The sequence below is a fragment of the Pteropus vampyrus genome, unplaced genomic scaffold (genome assembly GCF_000151845.1).
Source record: "Pteropus vampyrus isolate Shadow unplaced genomic scaffold, Pvam_2.0 Scaffold55, whole genome shotgun sequence".
Lineage (NCBI taxonomy): Eukaryota > Metazoa > Chordata > Mammalia > Chiroptera > Pteropodidae > Pteropus > Pteropus vampyrus.
This window is the reverse complement of record NW_011888836.1, coordinates 5,029,464-5,049,258: the sequence shown is the minus strand read 5'-3', so window position 1 is coordinate 5,049,258 and position 19,795 is coordinate 5,029,464. Positions and strand designations below refer to the sequence as shown.

The window sequence follows — 19,795 nt, the reverse complement described above, 5'->3', positions numbered from 1 at the left end:
TCAGGTCAGTTTCTATTTGTCTGCCAGCTACCTTGCTTTCAGTTATTTTTGTTTTCTCTCCCATTCTCCCTGTCTTCATGGGTTTTTGTTTTTAAATGTATACAGATGTCTTTACTGTAGCTTTGTGACATTTGGGGAGCGAGCAAAAAATAGCTGCAAATTTTCACTTTGTCATCTTTACTTAAATGTTGTTCATCATACAGTATAGTTTCAAAGATTTGGACCATCCTATCCTGCCATCAGAATGTACGCCAATTAAACCATGATGCCCAATTCATTATTCCTTCATTCTAGAAATTCTAATTTCATTAATGCAAACTGTGACCCCCAGTCTTTATTTTTTTACATCCTTATCAACACTGTCGATTTTTACTTTCATATAAAAAATCTCTAGGTTCTTTTTGTTTTAGTTATACAGTTTTCATGTTTTATCTCTTTAACATATTTTTTTAATTCATTGCATGTACTACCATGTTCTGACTTCTATAGACACTTAAATACTTAGTATCTTATTCACTTAGGTTTTTGAGTTGAAATTATTATCTTAGAATATATATTTTCTAAATTCCTAATGTGGGGTATGTGTCTTTTTCTTTTTACCCATATTTTTTTCCTGATTCTATAAATAATTAAATTATAGAAAATTTGAAACGTATAGAAAAACACTAAGAAGAAAATATTCTGTAATACTGGTACCAGCAAGATAACTATTACCAACATTTTGGAGTATGCCTCTCACTCCATGCCCCACTTCCCCAATACAATATATGCATTTTCCTCTTCCTTTTAGTGTTCACAAATAATTAGTAAAAGCTATGTGTAATTTTTTTTATGTAATAATACATTGTGAATTTTTACTAACAGGAGTTTTTTAAAAGCTGAAAAGAGCAAAATATAAGGTAACTTTTTAAAAAACTTGGAGTTCCTTGAGTTTTCGTATTAATTCAACTAAAAATGTTGCACACTCATCATGTTTTATGTACTATGCTGAGCAAAGCAGATGCAAGCTTGCTTAAGATATAATTCTGCCCCTTAGTACTGTACTGGGGTTAATATTTGGGCTATAATAAATTAAAACAAATTTCTCCAATAAATAAGTTCCCTTGGGTAGAGTTTAAAATTGGCAAATTTTTACAGAATTTGACTCACAATTGCCATCTGTAGAAAGTAATATTGTAGCATCATTTCAGCCTACTTGAGAATTTGTTAAAGGTACAGTACATCATTAAAATAGTTAATTATCTCTCTATTTGTCAAATCAGTTCTTCAATATTCATAAAGTACAAAAATCTTGGAGTTTAAATATAAAGAAATATCTTTTAGTAGTTTAGATTTTTTCCTTTATATTTCAGCTTCCACTCTAAAAATATTTTGTTTTTTTTTCATAGTTTAAGAGCAGGATTATGTGATCGCTGTGCAGTAACTGAAGAACATATGCGGAAAAAACAGCAAGAATTTGAAAATATCCGGCAGCAGAATCTTAAACTTATCACAGAGCTTAGTGAGTTTCCTTTTTTCATTTATTATTTCAAGCATAATGTACTGTTGTTAAAACCTATTAGTCAATTGGTTGCAATTAGATGGATTGTTTACATATATTTTTCCTTCTTTAGGCAAAAGTTCAAATGTCTTTTTTTCCCTTTGTGTAGATATAATCATGCTTATTTTAGTAAGAAATAGGGTACAAAAAAGTTGTGTAAATACTATCCACATTGTCTCACCAGTTATAAGACAAAGCAAATGTCCTTTGAATATGTTCATATTTGCCGCTTTGGTTTTATCTTTAGTTTATGAAATCTGACTATTTAGTAAAGTTAAAGCAGACAATTTAGTGTTTGATAAAGGTGTATACTTTTTTTAGTTTTCATGACATAATATTACGAGTATACCGTTTTCATTTAGCTCCTTACCCATTTAATGTAGGATTTTCCCACATGCTTAGCCTTTTTCTCTTAACCTTTTTCTCCTAACCTTTTTGTTCTCTAATACCTCTCTTAACCTTCTTCTCTTTTAACTATATACTCTCTTACTGACCCTTATCTGGGTTCCCAACTCAAAATCAACATGTCCAAAATCTGATTAATTTATCTTCCTTTCCAAACAAATCTCATCTTCTGATTATACATTTTTATATTAATTATATTATCTTCTGGTTACTCAAGAATATATGAATATATGCTCATTCTTTTAAAAAGAGATAGAAAGAGAATAGTTTTATTCTGTTCCCAGAGGTAACTACTGTTAATCTGATAAATATCTTTCCAGGTCCATGTTTCTCTCTTTTTCTGTCTTTCTCTGTCCTTTGTTTTTCCTCCTCCTCCTCTCTCTTTTTAAAATTTCTGTGGAATTATACCATACTTCTTTTTCTGACATTTGTTATTTCATTTTATACTATGTCTTAAAAGTCTTTACATGTTAATATATTTAGCTCTTTAGATTCTATAGTGTGTATGTGTGAATACATACATGTCTTTATTTAGGAATGTTAGAATATTACCAGCGAATAGAAATTACATTTATTACATCTCAGTAAACATAATTGGGATCCACTAGTATCATTAGTACTAGAGAGGATCTCCAGTAATGTCTGCATATCTAATAGTCAGACTTCCAGCAATTTTAACTGTCTGAGAACAGCCAAAAACTCCAAATAAACAAAAAACTTAGGTGTTAAAGAATTGGACAGTGTTCTTTTTCATAGCTACATTGTATTCTGTAGTGTAGATATCATTTATTTAGCCATTCTCATATTGATGGACAGCTCAATTTTTTTTTTTGTTTGAGTGTTTGAGAATGTCCATTTTCCTACATCTTCTTCAGCTTTTGGCAAATGTAGTAATTGATAATATCCAATCTGGTGGGTAAAGAATGATACCTTTTTTAAATTAGCATTCTTCTATTACTATCCAGGTCAAGTATCTTTTCACATCATCTTTAGTTTGTATATTTTCTTGGATGAATGGCTTAAATAACCTTTGTCTAATTTTCAGATATATAAAATACTTTGTGAGTTTATGTTGAAAATTCAAATTCAAGATTATGGATCTTTTACTAACCTCTTCTACTAACATCTATATCTCCTTTTTTCCACACTGAGTATCCTGTTTCTCAAGGACACAGGGATGACAGAATTAAAATATCCCCAACTACACATTTTTAATCTATTACAAGCTAGTAGTCTCAGAATAATACCATGAATAATTCCACCAATGTGATTACTGAAAAATTCAGGAAAACTAATTTTACCTGAAACTGAGCAACAGAAAAATCATCAAAGTCAAACCCAAAACAAATTTGTTTTAAGAATAAAAACACTAAGGACTTCATATTTATGAATTTTTGGTTTTTCATCTCATTGCTCCTTTTTCCTTCCTGTCTTGCCTTTTGTTTTTACTCTTCCTAGTTACTGGATTTTGAGTATGTTTGTTTTTCTTATTTTATTTTTATTTGATTTTTTACTGTTTTCTTTAATTCTTCTGTTCTTTTTGATCAAACTTGAAATTTACCATGCATTCCTAAAATGTAAAATTAACATCTTAATCCTCTTATGAATCCCTTTAGCTCTGATCCACTAGTGAGAGGCACCCTTTCTGGCTTTTCAATATCACAATTGACTGACCTTTAGAGTTGTTTTTTCATTTCATTAGACTTAGGGAGGGGGAGTCAAGTAAACCATCTTAATCAGAAAGCTAAGGTCATCTTTGACTTCCTCTATAGAGGATGAGTTGCCAAATAACTACTGATTCTGCCTCTTCTTACTTCCTATTTCTGTACCTTGTACATTAGTCCAGATAATTCATTTCTTTTAACAATAGCCTGACTTGTCAATGCTTTCTTCTCACTTTGGTGTAATACATACTAACAAATCAATTTTCCCATCATTCATCAGTGAAAATTTTTAAGGCAAATTTCCACTTGTTAGCTTGCTTTTGACGGCTTTCTACCATTTATTATACCCATTCTTACCATCTAAGTTTGTTTCATTAAATCTCTGCATAGAATAGTCACCTGTTCAGCACCATTGTCCTCTCTGTGATCAATTCTTTCCTAATTTTCTCAAGGGCCCAATGCAACCTTTTTCTCCTTGAAATTTCCTTTAATACTTTATCTGTACCTCTCTTAATTCCTTGTCACTTTCAGTTATAAACTATGTTTATGTAATAGCTTGTCTTTCATTAGACTCCACTTTCTTTTAGGTCATTGTTCATATCTTAAGTTTTTTTTTAGATTCTCCACAGGAGGTAGTTTAGCAACCTTACATATTATAGATAGTCAAAAAATTTTATTTACTCAATGTAAGAAAATATGTTTAGATTTGTAAAACACTAAATCATTAACAAATTTTTGGGATATGATTAACTTTCTTTGGTAGAGGTTAATTATATTTTGTGACTTGATCTCTTGTATGTATTCCTCCTAGTAAAACACATGCTTAACCAGTGACATCATACTAAAGACCGATAAGAATTTTGTGCCGGCTACAGTGGAAATTATAGACCAAAATTGAGTTTCTGCTTTATAAATTAGATAAGGTTGGATAGGAGAATTTAGTTGAGGTAGATTCAAACAAACAGATTCTACTTCAATGGATATGTTTAGATTACTGATACCATAATTATTCATGGAACATAGTGTATGACCAAGGAAGAAAATTTGACTTAAGTGTGTTTATGTTACAAAAATTACACTGATATTCAGTGTTATATTACTTTTATGATTAGATTTATTTCAAGATAAATGGCTCTCACTAAAATGGTATTTGAAATTAGTAGGGCTGAGTAACCAGATGGAATGCTTTCTTGTCCTCAATATGAATAATTAGACTCCACTCCCCAGTACATGAGGTACTCTTTCTTTCTGCCCACAACATTACATAAAATTATCAGTTAATCAGTTACATGGAACTGGCACAATATAAGATAGACTAATCACTACCTAGTAACAAATTAGTTTTGCATGGTAACATTAACCCTGACTAACATTATGACTTAGAATTAGAAATTCTGATGTCTCCATAATTGTTGAAATATTTAAAAAGCCTAACATACATGTTAATAGAGTTATAATATGTGCCTTCTTTTTCACATTATATTTAAGTGAATGAAAAGAATACTCTACAGGAAGAAAATAAAAAGCTTTCTGAACAGCTGCAGCAGAAAATTGAGTAAGTATTTTTCTAAATTGCAACAGAAAATTGAATATTTTCTCCCAACTTTCTTTTCTTCATTTTACTTAGCTATACAAATTGTAAAGATAAATTAAGAGCTGCAGATTTTATTTTTAAAAATTATAAATTATTCTGCAATAAAAGATACAAAGAAAATCACTATGTTTTTGTTCATGTCTTTGGAATATATATGAAGAGTATGTCTTCCAGTCCTGTCCCAGAAGCTTCACAAAAGCACAATGAATAAGTATTTCCTCTTACACACTTCTCAGGCCTCAAGAGCTTCCTCTCGTTGATCTTCTCCCCTCTCCCATCATTTCTCTTAAAGAATAAAAATAATTTATCTTGTGTACCAGTTACTCTTCTTTGTATTTTATATTTATTATTTATGATCTTCATTATGATTCTCCAAGGTAGTTTCATTATCTCTACTTTATGGATGAGGAAATCAAAGCTCACAAAAGTCAAATAACTTGCCATAGTCTCACAGTTAGTGAGTTATAAAACTGTCACTCAGGCCGATATCTTCTGACTTAAAGGCCTCTGTTCTTTTTGTTATGCAAGAATATCTCTCAAAAATAATCTATTTTTCTGGTATGGTCTGACTGATGCAGAGCAGAGATATAACTTGCTCTTACTTCTCATTTATATAAAGCTTATATAATATTTTTTAAGAATTACGATTCAGGATAGTCTTAATGGTTTTAGAGTGAGTCTTTACTGGTTTTGAAGTGTGGCTAGAACACAGATCCACAATCTTTTAAATATGATTCCCAAACTCAAAAGGTTTTTGTTGAAATGTTATTCATAACCTCACTTCAACTGACAAGATGCTATTTAGAGTCCTTATTTATCCCACCACATTTCTATGTTTTGCTGTGAAAATATGTGTGTGCTTGACTACAGGATGCGTCAGGCTGCACTGGGGGTGTTATGTAATAATCTGTATATGCTCTGTATTACCCTTAATGTAAAAAAAAAGAAAATCTGAACTCTGAATTACATTTGTTTCCAAAGATTTCAGATAAGTGATTGTTGACCTGTATTAATTTGTAATTTGAAGTTATTTAGCACAGGTAGCTTATGGTATTTTGAACACATCAGCTTTGATATTTATGAATACCAAAGATAATGAGTGTGTAGAGTTGAATACAGAATTAGGTGATTACCTTAAAAACCAAAGTGAATAAAGTATTGAAGTAGATAATGTTATTTGCTTGGTAGAAATACTAATTCCAATTAATCAGAATTAGTTTAATGTTCTCAAATACACACTTTTTTTGTTGAAGCCTATATATATTTTTAGGAAAGATAAAAAAGTTGAACTTTGAAGTTACAGTAAATATTAATTATGTAAATGAGTTTAGGGCAAGTATGTTTAGGACATGCCTTAGAACAGTGTATTAGGTAATCTATTGTGTCTTTCAGTTCTCTTCTGAAATTAAAGATAGTTATTCTCATAAGCCAACTTCTTTTGTAGTTTGCTTTCCTCAAACAAATTTCTTTTTGCTTGGCAGTATGAAAAAATAGCAAGTATTATCTTGTGCAGGCAACCTGGTTTCCTCTGACTACCTAAAACACTATAACATACTGTTAGTGCTTGAAATTCCCCTGAATTTAAAAAAAAAAGTTGTTTGGCTCATACTTTAGCTTTTGAAATGCAGTAATTCTAACCAACCTAAGCCAATTTTAATATTATAGATACCTTATGTGGTAGGACAGTTATTTAGTGACACTATAATATGAAATTATTCAGTAACAATTTGCCATTATAAAATTTAAATATATATGTATATTCAACTCTACCAGTCACAGAAAGCAAACAATTAAATAAGTTAGGCATTGAGGTCATGACTCTTTGTTTGGGGAAATGGATATGCTGGTTTAGTGAAAGTCAAAAGAGTTTATACATAAGTCTATACATTTAATAACTGTAGCATTCATTTCATTCCGTACTCTCTTCTAAGTTAAATTCCTTGTATGACTTCTTTAACAAATAGCATTGTTTGAACACCTTTAGTACAAGTTCACTGTCTTCCAAGCCTATTTAATTTTAGTGAGATGAAATTAATAGAAAATTCTAAGTTTGTGTAGAAATCACTCTACTCACAAGTTATATTTATTGATTCTGGTTTTGCCTTCTGGTACCATCTGAAACAAATTTACCCCCTCTTCAACTTGGTGGCCCTTTGTATACAGAAAGATAGCCGTCATGGCCCTCCTGAGTCTTATGTTCTTTCAAGTATATATCCTTTGTTCTTTAACTGTTTCTCATGTGATATTACTTCAAGACTCTTCAAAATACCATTTCTCTTAATGTTTTCGTTTGTCAATATGTTAATTTAGAACTCAGTATTCTAGGTATAGTCTCCCTGATAGAGTAATACTACCTCCTCTATTTTTCTGTATCTTTTTTACTTGCATTAATGTAGTCAAAACATACAAATGTTACTGGTGGTTCCTTATTGGGTTTACTACTCCCTGTCCTCTGCTTGTAGATTTGTTTTTAGATATGAACAGGATTTCAGAGTCATTTCTTTCTTCATCTCAGATTTTTTTTTAAGAAACTATATCATTTAGCCTACTCCATTTTACGATAATAGCACTGTTGATAAATACCTATTTTCTGAGCATTGAATTACATCTTTACATATATTTTTCCTTTTCACAATGTCCCTACAAAAAGGAAGTAGGAAAGATATAGTACCATACCTACTTTATAGGTATCCAAGGTAAATGAGGCTCAGAAAGGTTAAATAACTTACACAAGGTAACTAGTTAGTGTCAGACCTAGTATTTGAACCCAGGTCTTTTTCACTCGAAAGTTTGTATACTCTTTCTATAGTTTTGAGCTGAAACAGCCTCAGAAGTTTACCTACATGGCATCACTGTGTAGCTGGCAGAGCCTGGATTCTTTCTCTTCTGACTCAATTCAGTGATCCTTTAGCTCATATTTATCCTGTTCTATTTTGTTTTGTTAGATTTAGCCCATTATTCCAACTTCTGGGTGTCTTTTCATATGCTAATTTTATTTCCTGCTAAGTAATTAGGTTAGCCTTTCTTCTCAGCTTTGTGTTATCTACAAATTTGATAAATATTCCATCAGTGCCCTGCATCAAAAATCATTAATAAAATGTTGAACAGTACTTGCCTGAAGATGAAGCCTTGAGGCATGCTACTACAGATTTCCTTCATTAATGATAATTCTTTGTGTGATATTGTTTAGTCAGGAGTCTGTCTTTATTAACTCCGAGTTTATATTTCTTCTTTTTGTATACAATGATAGCAAGAGAATCATTGTCAGATGCCTTCCTGAGAGCCAGATATATAATAAACCATTCCTCAGAACAATTGATTTCATAATGCTATTTTTCAAAATTAGTCTTACTTTTAATTACTCATATAGTAAGCTTATACTAGTTTTAAGAGATCAGAGTATGAGAGTTACTGGTTTGTATCTTAGGGAAGCTTCTCCTTTCATTTTCTGAAAATCATAATATTTAAGTGAATTTGATGGTTTTAACTGCTTCATTAAGTTTAAATTACATTTTAACCAGAAGTATATAAGTTCTTTAGAGGAGGAGAGAAGTTGAAAGTTAAAATCTTTTTCCAGACTTTATGAAAGGAGACTGTATACTTATAGATCTTTGGAAAAAAGAACAACTAAAACTTTTGACAGGAATTTAAGGGGAGGCTTACTAATAAAGTATACAACAATAAAAAAATTATATTCAAGTTGTTAGAGGGAAAAGTTAAAAGAGAAGATGACCAGGGTGCCTAATTAATTTAAACCAGAAGCTGTGGCGTGAATTTAACTTTCCTTAGCAAAACAGAGAGTCCTAATGCTTTAAAGAAGAAACTTGGTTAACACATGGAAGTTGTTTTGTCCACCTCCCCCCTTTTTTTAATGACTAAGGAAGGACAAAGCCAGCACTTACTAGTTTTGACGCCTCTAGTTAGATCTAATTTTCCATTTTTTTCTTTCTTTTGTGATCCCAGCTAGTTCTAGATCTAGATCACTTCTGCCAGGAAATCAGTTTCTTCTTGTGACTCATTCATGTTTCAGGTTGAATTTTTATGACTAATAGGCAGGTAGGCTGTGATGTGATTAGTTAAAGTGAGGTCAGATGGATTTCATACTCCATTAACTGATAAGGCTTTCTCACATGACTGACTTACTGTTTTTCCAGAATAAGACAGTGGAATTTGTAGGGAGAGATTAAAAATAAGATATTAGCTCTAAAGATCGTCAATATAGAATAAAAGATTATAGACCATAGTAATATTGATATTATCCAGGAAATTAAGATTTAAATCAGTGTTGGGAAAAATTAATTTTATCTTCTAATATTTTTTTAAAATCTGTTGATCATAGTTTATAAAATTATCATTGTTTGGAAATAATATTACAAATAGAAGTATAATAGGACAGACTGGTTTTGTCACGCAAGGCCTGACAGACTGGTAAGAATTGATTGGCAGATAAAGTCAGTAATGGTTTAACATGGCAAAGTCAGTTGAGTTAAAGTTAATTAACTTTACTCACTAACCACAACTGAATCCAAACCCAGTCTTTAGGTGCCATTGGTTTTGAATTGAGTTGGACATATGCCTAGATCAGCACAATTTTATTTTTCTAGTGGAATCTGGGAATCTCTCAATCATTAATTCATTCAGCAAATATTTATTGAGAACCTACTATGTGTTTGAGGAACCTCAACGAAGTAAGTGTGGCTGGAATAGAGTATGAAATGAAAAGAGGTCAGAGAAGATGTAGAGGAGGGGCACAGTCAGATCATGTAGGACCTCATACATTATTAAAAGGACTTTGGCTTGTGTTTTCTGTGAAATGGGGAGATGTGGCAGGTTTTAATCATAGGAGTGACATAATCTGACTTAATTTTTAATACGACTGTTATGACTGATATATTGAGAGTAGACTTTAAGGGGGCCCAGATAGAAGCAGGGGAAGAAGCTAAAAGGTTGAATCCTGCCTGTAGTCAGTCATCAGTCTCTTGGTCTACGCTAAGAATAACAGTGGTTAACAGTATTCTCCTGAGAGTCTGGCTGCCAGGATTTAGATCCTAGTTCTGTTATTTATTATTTTAGTAAGTGACTTGACTTCCGTAGTTTCATTTTTTTCATTTGTAAAATGAGAGTATTAGTAATACTTCATACAGTTACGATAATTAAACTGATACATGTAGTACTTTGAACAGTGACTGACATATAAACCTGCAAGAATGTCAGTAGTTATCAATGTTAGTATTATTTATCATCCTATTTTTGTCATTTGCTAAGTCATGTTGGTTCTGCTGCCACAGTATTTAACATTGGTCCCTTCTTTCCATAGCTATTTTCAACCTCCTGGTTCAAATCCACAGAAGCTCTTGCCTATAATATTTTAACCATTGTCTAATTGATTTTCTTGCCTCCTTTCTTTCTGTCCCAGTCAATCTTCCACACTGCTGCCAGATTGTCACATTATTTCCATGCTCTAAAACCTTAACTCTTTTCCTCTTTCTTTCCAAATTGTGCACACTTAATCAAGGCTCTTCACATAGTTCCAGCTTGCCTTTCTCTAACACAAGTACACAATACTGCATGCCTTTACTCAAATTGTGTGGATCTTCTGCTGATTTTCTCTGCCCTTTGAAATTCTTTTAATTTCACTTCAAGTGCCAGCAACTACACTTTGTACTTCACTTCTCACAATAATATTCCCCACTCTAATCATTTGAGTACTTCGCTAATCCTTATATTTAGATTATGAACATTAGATGCAAGGTATTACATTTCTTACAATTTCGTACCTATGGTTTGCACTAGCTCCATACGGTAGATGTTGTAGTAAATATTTATTGAATTAATTTTCTTTCAATTGTCATTGTTTTCCTCTAGGAATGATCAACAGCATCAAGCAGCCGAGCTTGAATCTGAGGAAAATGTTATTCCAGATTTACCAATAACTGCTTTTTCATTTTCTGGCATTAACCGGCTACGAAGAAAGAATTTCCATGTCCGATATATAGAACAAACACATACTAAACTGGAGCACTCTGTTTCTACAAATGGTAAGGATTAGAGTTGTTCTTTAGTTATTTAGTTTTGTAAAAATAGTATTCATCTGTTGTTTTTGTGTTACTCAGTCTCATGTAAGGTAGATAGTCATTGTTCAGGTAAGTTATGTTACAACTGTAAATTTAACATCCCTTAGTGAAATGACTGGGAAGGCATTTTTTCTGCTTGTATTACATAAAGACATGTGTTGCTCTTCTGAACATGTAAACACTCAGCATTTTATAAAGCAAATGGTTCTTTTTATTTAAAAAATATTCTTATGTGTATATATATCTGAGTAGGATAAAAGGAAAGAGAAAAGGAACTTAACATTAAATTCTACCTACTGTGTGCCAGGGACGCCGAGTGATTTGAGTACATTATTATATTTTAATTCTCATGACGGGCTTACAAGGTAGCTTTTAACACCTATGCTTTAGATCAGCGGTCCCCAACCTTTTTGGCACCAGGAACCAGTGCCCCTATGAGAATCTAATGAATGATGATGTGAAGTGGAGCTGAGGTGGTGATGCTAGAGCTGAGGTGGTGATGCTAGCGCTGAGGAGCGGCTACAAATACAGATAAAGGTTCACTTGCTTGCCCGCCACTCACCTCTTGCTGTGCGGCCCAGTTCCTAGGCCAGTTCCAGGCCACAGACTGGTTCCTGTCCGCAGCCTAGGGGTTGGGGACCTCTGTTATAGATTACAAAAGATGCTCTTTAGAAGGGTTAAATAACTCACTCAGAGTCACCTGTCAAGTAAGTAGATGAGTCAGAATTCAAATGTAGATCTTCCTGTCTCTGGACTTTTCTGTTTTTCAGGCTTTGCCCACAGCTGTTCCACCATTGGAGCTGCCTTTAACTGGCTTTTTTATTTGTTATGATTTGTAGCAATTGGTGATAATTAAGAAATGGCTGTATACTATATCTACTTTGTGTTTTATCAGTGGCATGTTTCTGTTTCCAAGCCAGTTTATCATTTCTGTTATAGTACCTTTTCATGTAGTCCTGAAATTTATCATGTGACATGATACAGTGATCATTGTTTTAAATATTGATCTAAAGTAACTGGTAAAGACTTTAATTTTTAACCTTAACTGTTGATAACAGGGAAAGCATTTGGGGGTTGGGGAAGAGTATACACAGTCCTAGAGACATTTTTATTATGCAAAAAATTGTTAACAGCTATGCCTTTGAAAAAATAAGTAGATTTTTTTTTTGATATTCGCAATTTTTTTTCATTTTATATGAGCTTGTATCACCATCTAGTGGAAAACAAAGGAACTGTTAAAAATATTACACGTAATTTGGAGCTAAAGTAAAATATAAGGTCAAAGATCTAGAATGAACATTCATTGGCCTTTTTGCTATCAGATAAGACATGAATCACTACAGCTAAGCATCTGCATAATTTAGGTTATCTTTAAATCCATGTATAAGAATATTCAGAAAAACAAATCACAGCAATTTTCTTTATTAGGAAGGTTTTTTGAATGTTTTAAATGCCTCTGGTTTACTTCTTCATTGTATGAGAATAATGTATAACTATTTAAAAATGTAAATCTTCTGTTTTAATCTTATTCTGATCATTTTTACTTGGAATCTGAAATTTTGGTTTAAAATATGAGATAACTTTTGAGCCACGCAAATTATTTTAAAACTGACTTAACAACTACTTAGTCCTTTGTCCTTTTCTCATTCTTTTTTTTGTCTTTATTGAAATACAATAGACAACTACTTGCCTGCATTTACATTGTACAATTCAGTGAGCTTTTATTTTTCAATTATAGTTGGCATACAACACACCAGCCTCAACTGTATAGCATATTGATCAGAGATCTACACAACTTGCAAGGCGCTCACCTCACCAAATCTAGCACCCCTCCCCTTACATCATTCTAACATTATTAACCATCTTCCCCATGCTGTTCTCTACATCCCCATGTCTACTCCGTAACCTCCACCTGCACCTCTCAACCCCTTTGCCCTCTTTCCTCCCCAGCCCCCTTCCATATAGTATACCTCGAATTATTCTCTGTATCTGAGTTTATTTCCGCTTTTGTTGTTGATTTTGTTTTTTAGATTCCACATGTATGTGAAATCATGCGATATTTGTCTTTCATTCAATGCAGTACCTATCAAGTCAATATCTTTTTCCACCTCCTAACTGTTAGTCTGTGTGTGTCTTTTAATCTGAAGTGAGTCTCTTGTAGGCAGCATATATAGGGATCTTGTGTTCTTATCCATATCTTTTGGTTGGAGCATTTAATTCTTTTCCATATGAGGTACTTGTTGATAGGAATGTAGTTGTTACCATTCTTTATTCCTGTTTCTGATACATGTTTTTTCTTCTTAAAGAAGTCCCTCCAACATTTCCTGTAATACTGGCTTGGTAATGATACATTCCTTTAGCTTATTTTTGTCTGGGAAGCTCTATAGCTTTGCTGGGTAAAGTATTCTTGGTTGTAGATCCTGGGTTTTCATCACATTGAATATTTTTTGCCAAGCCCTCTGTCCTGTATAGTTTCTTTTGAGAAATTGGCTGCCAGTCTTATGGGTGCTCCCTTGTAGGTAACTAACTGCTTTTCTCTTGCTGCTTTTAAGATTCTCTCTTTGGATTTAACCTTTGGCATTTTAATTATGATGTGTCTTGATGTGGGCCTCTTTGAGTTTCTGGTTTTGGGGACTCTCTGAGCATCCTGAGGTTTTTTGTTTATTTTCTTCACCAGGTTAGGGAAGTTTTTTATCATTATTTCTTCAAATAGCTGTTCCACATCTTGTTTTCCCTTGGGTACCCCAATGAGATGGATATTTTGACCTTTAATAGTGTCCCATAGGTTCCTTAAATTATTATTATACTCTGGGCTTCTTTTTTCTTGCCATTCTGATTGAGTGTCCTTGGCTTTCCCATTCTTTATGTAGGTCATTTGATCCTCTTCTTTTTCACTTTGTTTTTTCCATTTCATATAACTCTCATCTCAGATAATGTACTCTTCATTTCTGACTGGTTCTCTTTTATAATTCTATTTCCATTTTTATGTTTGTTTTTTTTTATCTCTTTGTTGAAGTTCTCACTGAATTCATCTACCCTTCCTATAAGTTCATTGAACATCTTTATATCCAGTGTTTTTAACTCTGCATCTGTTAGATTACTTCACTCCATTATATCTGGATCTCTGTTTTGTTCTCTCTCACACATGGCTTCTGCTTCTTTGTCTTCCCATTTTGGCTGCCTTTCTGTGTCTGTTTCTATGTACTAAGCAAAGCTCCTAAGTCTCCTGGTCTTATTAGTGTGGATCTGTGTAGTAGGTGTTTAGTGGCACAGTCCTGTGAGGGGATCACCTGCAGGTCAAATTTAGCCCAAGCCTGTGCCCCTTTGGGGCTATCTGTTAAGATTCAGCATGCAGTCCACAGATGCTGTGCTTATAGATGTCTCAAAAGGCCACACCAGAAACCAAGGTCAGCTGCCATCAGTGTGAGTCTTGGCACTGCTCAGCAAGGAGCACCTGACTCACTGAGGCTATACTTGGATGTGGCTTGGGTGGAGCCCCGAGTTGGGGCAGGCGGGGTTTCAGAAAATCTTCTGGGCGGAGCAACCTCTTTTATCCAGTTTGCTGATGTATCTGCTATGGTGGCACTGAGTCCATGCACTGGGAGGGGGAAGGACTCAACAGAGGAACAGTGGATACTGCCGCCACTTCTGCAGGTGGAGGAGAGCCTCACTGCAGCCCTCAGACAACTCAGTGTTGCCCTGTAAGTTCTTGCACAGCCAAACCAGCACTGGTTCTCAGAATGGACAGGTTCATCACTGCGGAAGTCCTCTCGCGGACCCGGCCTCTTTAAGAGATGTCTGCAGCTACCACAGCCTCAGTCTCACTCAGCTGCTCGAGCCTGGGCAGCCTTGCGTCCTCAACCCGTCCTACCTTCTGCCATTGCAGAGTGATTTCTTGGACTTCTCCCTAGTTGTGTGGCTTGTTCATCCCAGGCGATTTTTTTCTTGCTGCTACTCCTTGTTTTTGTCACAACTTTGATTTGATCGCCAGAGGGATAAACAGAGCCTCTATCATCTACACCATTTTTTTCCCCTCCACCCTGTCCTTTTCTCTTTCTAACCACCTTTGCTTGTTTATTTTAAAATGCTTTATGGTGCTTTTTAATATTATATTTAGAATATAATTAGTAAAAGTCTATTTTTATTTACTTAGTTCTTTTTTTGTTTGTTTTCTTTTCTTCGAATTATTTCTGATAAAACATGTTTCAGTATTTCCTTCCAGAAAATAAAAACTCTAAAACAAAGATTGTGGAAAGATATGATGTAGTATTCATTTTAAATTAACCTATGTATCTGCAACAAATACACAAGGAAAAGAAACTTTAAAATATTACAACTCCAGGAGGCTTAGATCAGAAGAAGCTGGTCTATTCCAGTTCTTTTTCCACTGCCCTCACTTCTAGTATTCTATCTTCCAGCTTTGCTTCTTGGTGAAAATGTAGGAATAAATTCTTTATTAGAATATGAAAATTATAAAATAACATTTCTAATGCATTTAAAGACAGGTTTTATTGGCCTATCAAAATAATATTTTGTTATTTTTTCATGATTGTTTATAGATAATCTTTCCATTTTTTCCCCCTTAGAATTGAGAAAAGTTCCAAAATCTTCAGCTCATCTACAACATAAGCCTAATGAAAAGGAAATTCTTGTGGCTGACACTTGTGATCAAAGTCAATCTTCAATGGCTAGTAAGCAAGAAATTGAGATTACTTATAAATTTAAAATTCGTGGTTATTGGTGAGCAAGAGTGGCCAATAGTCTGAATTAGATGATATTTTAAAATATTTTTCATTAATTTTGTTTGTATTACTACTTGCTTAGCGTCTTTTTTATATTAGAAAGTAATGTTATTCTGTTATTCATATTAGTATCCCTATCCATATGAATATAAATTGCTAATAATTTGTATTAATCTGGTTTACTCATTGACTCAACAAATATTTTAGTATTTTGCTGTATACCAGATCCCGAATAAAACAAAGCCCTTAACCTCATAGAGCTTAGTTGGGGGAAAAAATAAATATATGTTAGGTGGAAGAAGCAAGTTCTCTGAAGGAAAATAAAGGAGGGTAGGCAGAGATATTAGAAAGCCTCACTTTAAAAGTGATATTTGAGCAGAGCCTCAGGGAAACAAGTGTGTCACGTGGCTATCAGGGGGAAGGGCATCCCAGGTAGAGAAGTCAGCAAGCACTAGGGCCATGAGGTGAGAGTGCTGTTTGGTTGGTCAAGGAACCTTGAGGAGGCCTATGTGGCTGGGGCAAGGTGAGTAAAGGGAAAATTGGTCTGGGCAACTCTATTCTTTAGAGTGGTTATTTACTGAGAGGTAATAGACTGTGAGCAGCAGATTCGCAGGATAGGGTTGGGGGTAGTTAGAAATCAGGAGCTTGGTTTTGAGAGTATTCTGTTTGAGATGCTGGATAGACAGACATTCAGGTAAAGATTTTGGATAGGTAGGTAGCTATGAGTTTAGAGAAGTCTAGGGTAGATGAATGGCATTTTTAGTATGTAGGTGATATCTAAGCCATGAGATTGGATGAGATTACCAAACAGGCAAAGTGTAGGTGGAGAAGTCCAAGTACTTAGACCTGGGGCACTCCATTGTGTAAAATAGTAAGTCTCACTTTTTTTTTCATTATCACTCCCACCCCGCCTTTTTAGATATTTTTTTTCCTCTAATCACTTCCCCCATGGAATTTTAACACTGCAGCTATATTTTATGTATGTGTGTGTGTGTGTGTGCATGCGTGCGTGCGCGCGTGTGTGTGTGTGTGTACGTATATCTTGGATGATTAAAAAAAAAAATCTCTATGTTTAAGGCACAGATATATATATATATTTTTTACCCCTTTGGAGGCAGTATCGCAACTGCAGAAGTGGTGATTTAGAGGTTGTTAAAATGAGGAGGAATCAACAAAGTAGCCAGTGAAGGAGCTGCCTGTTAGATTTTTGTATAAATATGTTAGCTTAAAACTTAAAAATTATACTGTGTTGAAAATCTCTCCCACAAAGTATGTTTTCTTGAAAAGTATTATAAATATCGTTTGATATTTATACTACATCTTAGGTCACAGTAAATCTATTATAAATATATATGATTTTTTCAGTGGCAATAAGAAAAATAATCTACCTGTTGCATTCAACTCATTTAGGATAAGTAGAAAGCGTAGCTGAAAAAGTTCAAGTGTAGACTCTAGATATCTGCAACTTATTGCCATGTGTAGTAGCTATTTTGGCCTTTTTTATACAAATTTTAAAAATTGTCCAGTGCCATCTTGTCAAGTGGTTCTTTGAGCTTTTTATTCCTTTTTTGCATTTTTTTATACATCTAGTGTCTACAATTGTATAATTGTTTATTTTTTCTTCCTTATTTAGAAACATGTGGAACAAGCAGTTATCCCACTGACAAGTCATCTTTTAATTTAGCTACAGTTGTTGCCGAGACACTGGGACTTAGTGTTCCAGAAGAATCTGTAAGTAGTTGTTTGGTGATATATGAATTAATTGGTCAGTTTTTAGAGAATTGAGCAAGAGAAAAACTAATTTTCTTCCAGAGATTACTGGTTAAAGATCTAGAACAAAATTGATGTTGCTAGAAAGGCCATTTTATTATCTACCCCAAGCAATCCCAGACATCTAGATAGTCTTTAGTATTCTTGGGATATAAATTGTGAGTTAAGTCAAAATTTAGAGAAGCGATAATGGCTTAGAGAATTTAGCCAGTGCTATTTCTCTTCCCATCCCTTTTCCCAATTCCTACCTTGTTTCATCTAAGAGAGGACTTAATAAACCTATAAGTTGATTTCAAAATTTACTGGCTCTTTTCAGTATCCTTTAAACTGGGGCTTGATTTGAAAAACAGGCTGTATTTTTGGGACTACTATATATACTTTTGTTCTTTGTCCTAACAAGTGCCAATCCAGATAGACCTCATTCTTAGGGTTTGAGTCAGTAATTGACCCCTTGATTTTTTCATTATTTTAGTACTTCCTTGCATCAATCACACTTTTTTCTCAATTGATCCCTAAAAATACAAAACTTGAATTCTTCAACCTTAAGGAAGTTTCGCTTTGATACAACTAAAATAGTATTCCTTTGCTTTAGTTAGTAAATGTATATATGCTCTTATAAAATTGTCTTCCTATTCAATTTGTAAAAATTAAATTGTTTTTTTCATTACATTTGAATTTCTTTTGTTGTAGTTTTAAATCTATATTCAAGTGATGGTAGTTTTTAGCTTTTGAACTTTAAATGTGTTTTAATGGTTTTTAATTCTGTCTTATCCATAAGCCTGACAAGACAGTAGTTTAGACACCTAATGAATTAAGGGAGCCGATCTCTCAGGACTTGCTGCTCAAATGTGATCCACAGGCCAACAACATCTACAATATCTGTATCTCTAACGAACTACAAAGTTTGTTAGAGTTACAGAATCTTAAATGCTAACCCACACCTACTGAAAGAGAACTTGGCGTTTTAACAAGATCCCCAGTTGATTTGTATGCATGTTAAATTTTGAGGACCACTGCTCTCTAAAGGATCCTTTTAAATTCATCTTCTGTCAGTATAATCATTTCTTTCCCCTTCCTCTCATTTTAATAATGTTGGTTTTTTTTGGGAGGGGGTGGAATTTTATATGCCAGTAATAGAATGTACTTACCTAAAATAGTAAAATATTAATGTTTTTCTCTCTTTAAACTTAAAATTTTCTTCATTTTTTTATTGTGATGAAATGAACATAATATAAAATTAACCATTTTAAGGTGTACAATTCAGTGGCATTTAGTTTATTTACAATATTATACAACTACCACTTCTGTCTAGTTCCAAAGCATTATCATCATCCCGAATGAAAGCCCTGTACCTGTTAAACACTCAGCCTTTATTCACCCTTCATTACCCACAACTTCTAGCAGACACCAATCTGCTTTCTGTCCTTATGGATTTACCTGTTCTGGATAATTTATATAAACTGAATGATACACTATTTGGCTTTGAGTCTGCCTTTCATTTACCCTGTTTTTTAGGTTTATCCATATCGGCATGTATCAATATTTCATTCCTTTTTAGGGAAGAATAATCTTCCATTGTATTTATATACTTTATATTTGACTCTTGAAGGAATCTCAGGGTCCCATGAGCCCTCTTGGTGATGAGCTCTACCACTGTCTGGAAGGCAATCACAAGAAACAACCTTTTGAGGAATCTACAAGAAATAATGAAGATAGTTTACGGTAACTTGTGGCACTTTGGTAAAAATTTATAAACTGGTGAAATCCCATTACAGTGAGTTCCATATAATTAAACCACCTCTCTCCCTCAGCATATAGTTTGTTATTCTGGTTATATTAATTTTTATTTTAAAAAAATGTCTCCTCCAGTTTATGATCACTTGAGGGCTTTTTGCAGTACTGTAAAGAGATGGATATTATTTTTAGATTCTTTATGTACTTTTATCAAGCAGTACTTAAGAGTTCCGAGCCTTGTTGCTCTGCCCCTTTAAAGACCCAGTCATCCC

The 19,795-nt window shown here is 33.6% G+C and overlaps 1 protein-coding gene across 4 annotated transcripts in view; it reads left to right on the top strand.

The window, feature by feature from the left end:
• RBBP8 (RB binding protein 8, endonuclease) overlaps nucleotides 1-19,795 on the top strand; it is a 79,951-nt gene that overhangs the window by 37,306 nt on the left and 22,850 nt on the right. For all 4 annotated transcript variants that reach the window (XM_023530817.1, XM_011360446.2, XM_011360447.2 and 1 more), the window contains 6 exons: nucleotides 1,389-1,501; nucleotides 5,098-5,164; nucleotides 11,069-11,241; nucleotides 15,864-15,968; nucleotides 17,653-17,750; nucleotides 19,399-19,511. In XM_023530817.1, coding sequence (XP_023386585.1) covers nucleotides 1,389-1,501; nucleotides 5,098-5,164; nucleotides 11,069-11,241; nucleotides 15,864-15,968; nucleotides 17,653-17,750; nucleotides 19,399-19,511 — 669 coding nt within the window. The remainder of the gene's footprint in view (nucleotides 1-1,388; nucleotides 1,502-5,097; nucleotides 5,165-11,068; nucleotides 11,242-15,863; nucleotides 15,969-17,652; nucleotides 17,751-19,398; nucleotides 19,512-19,795) is intronic.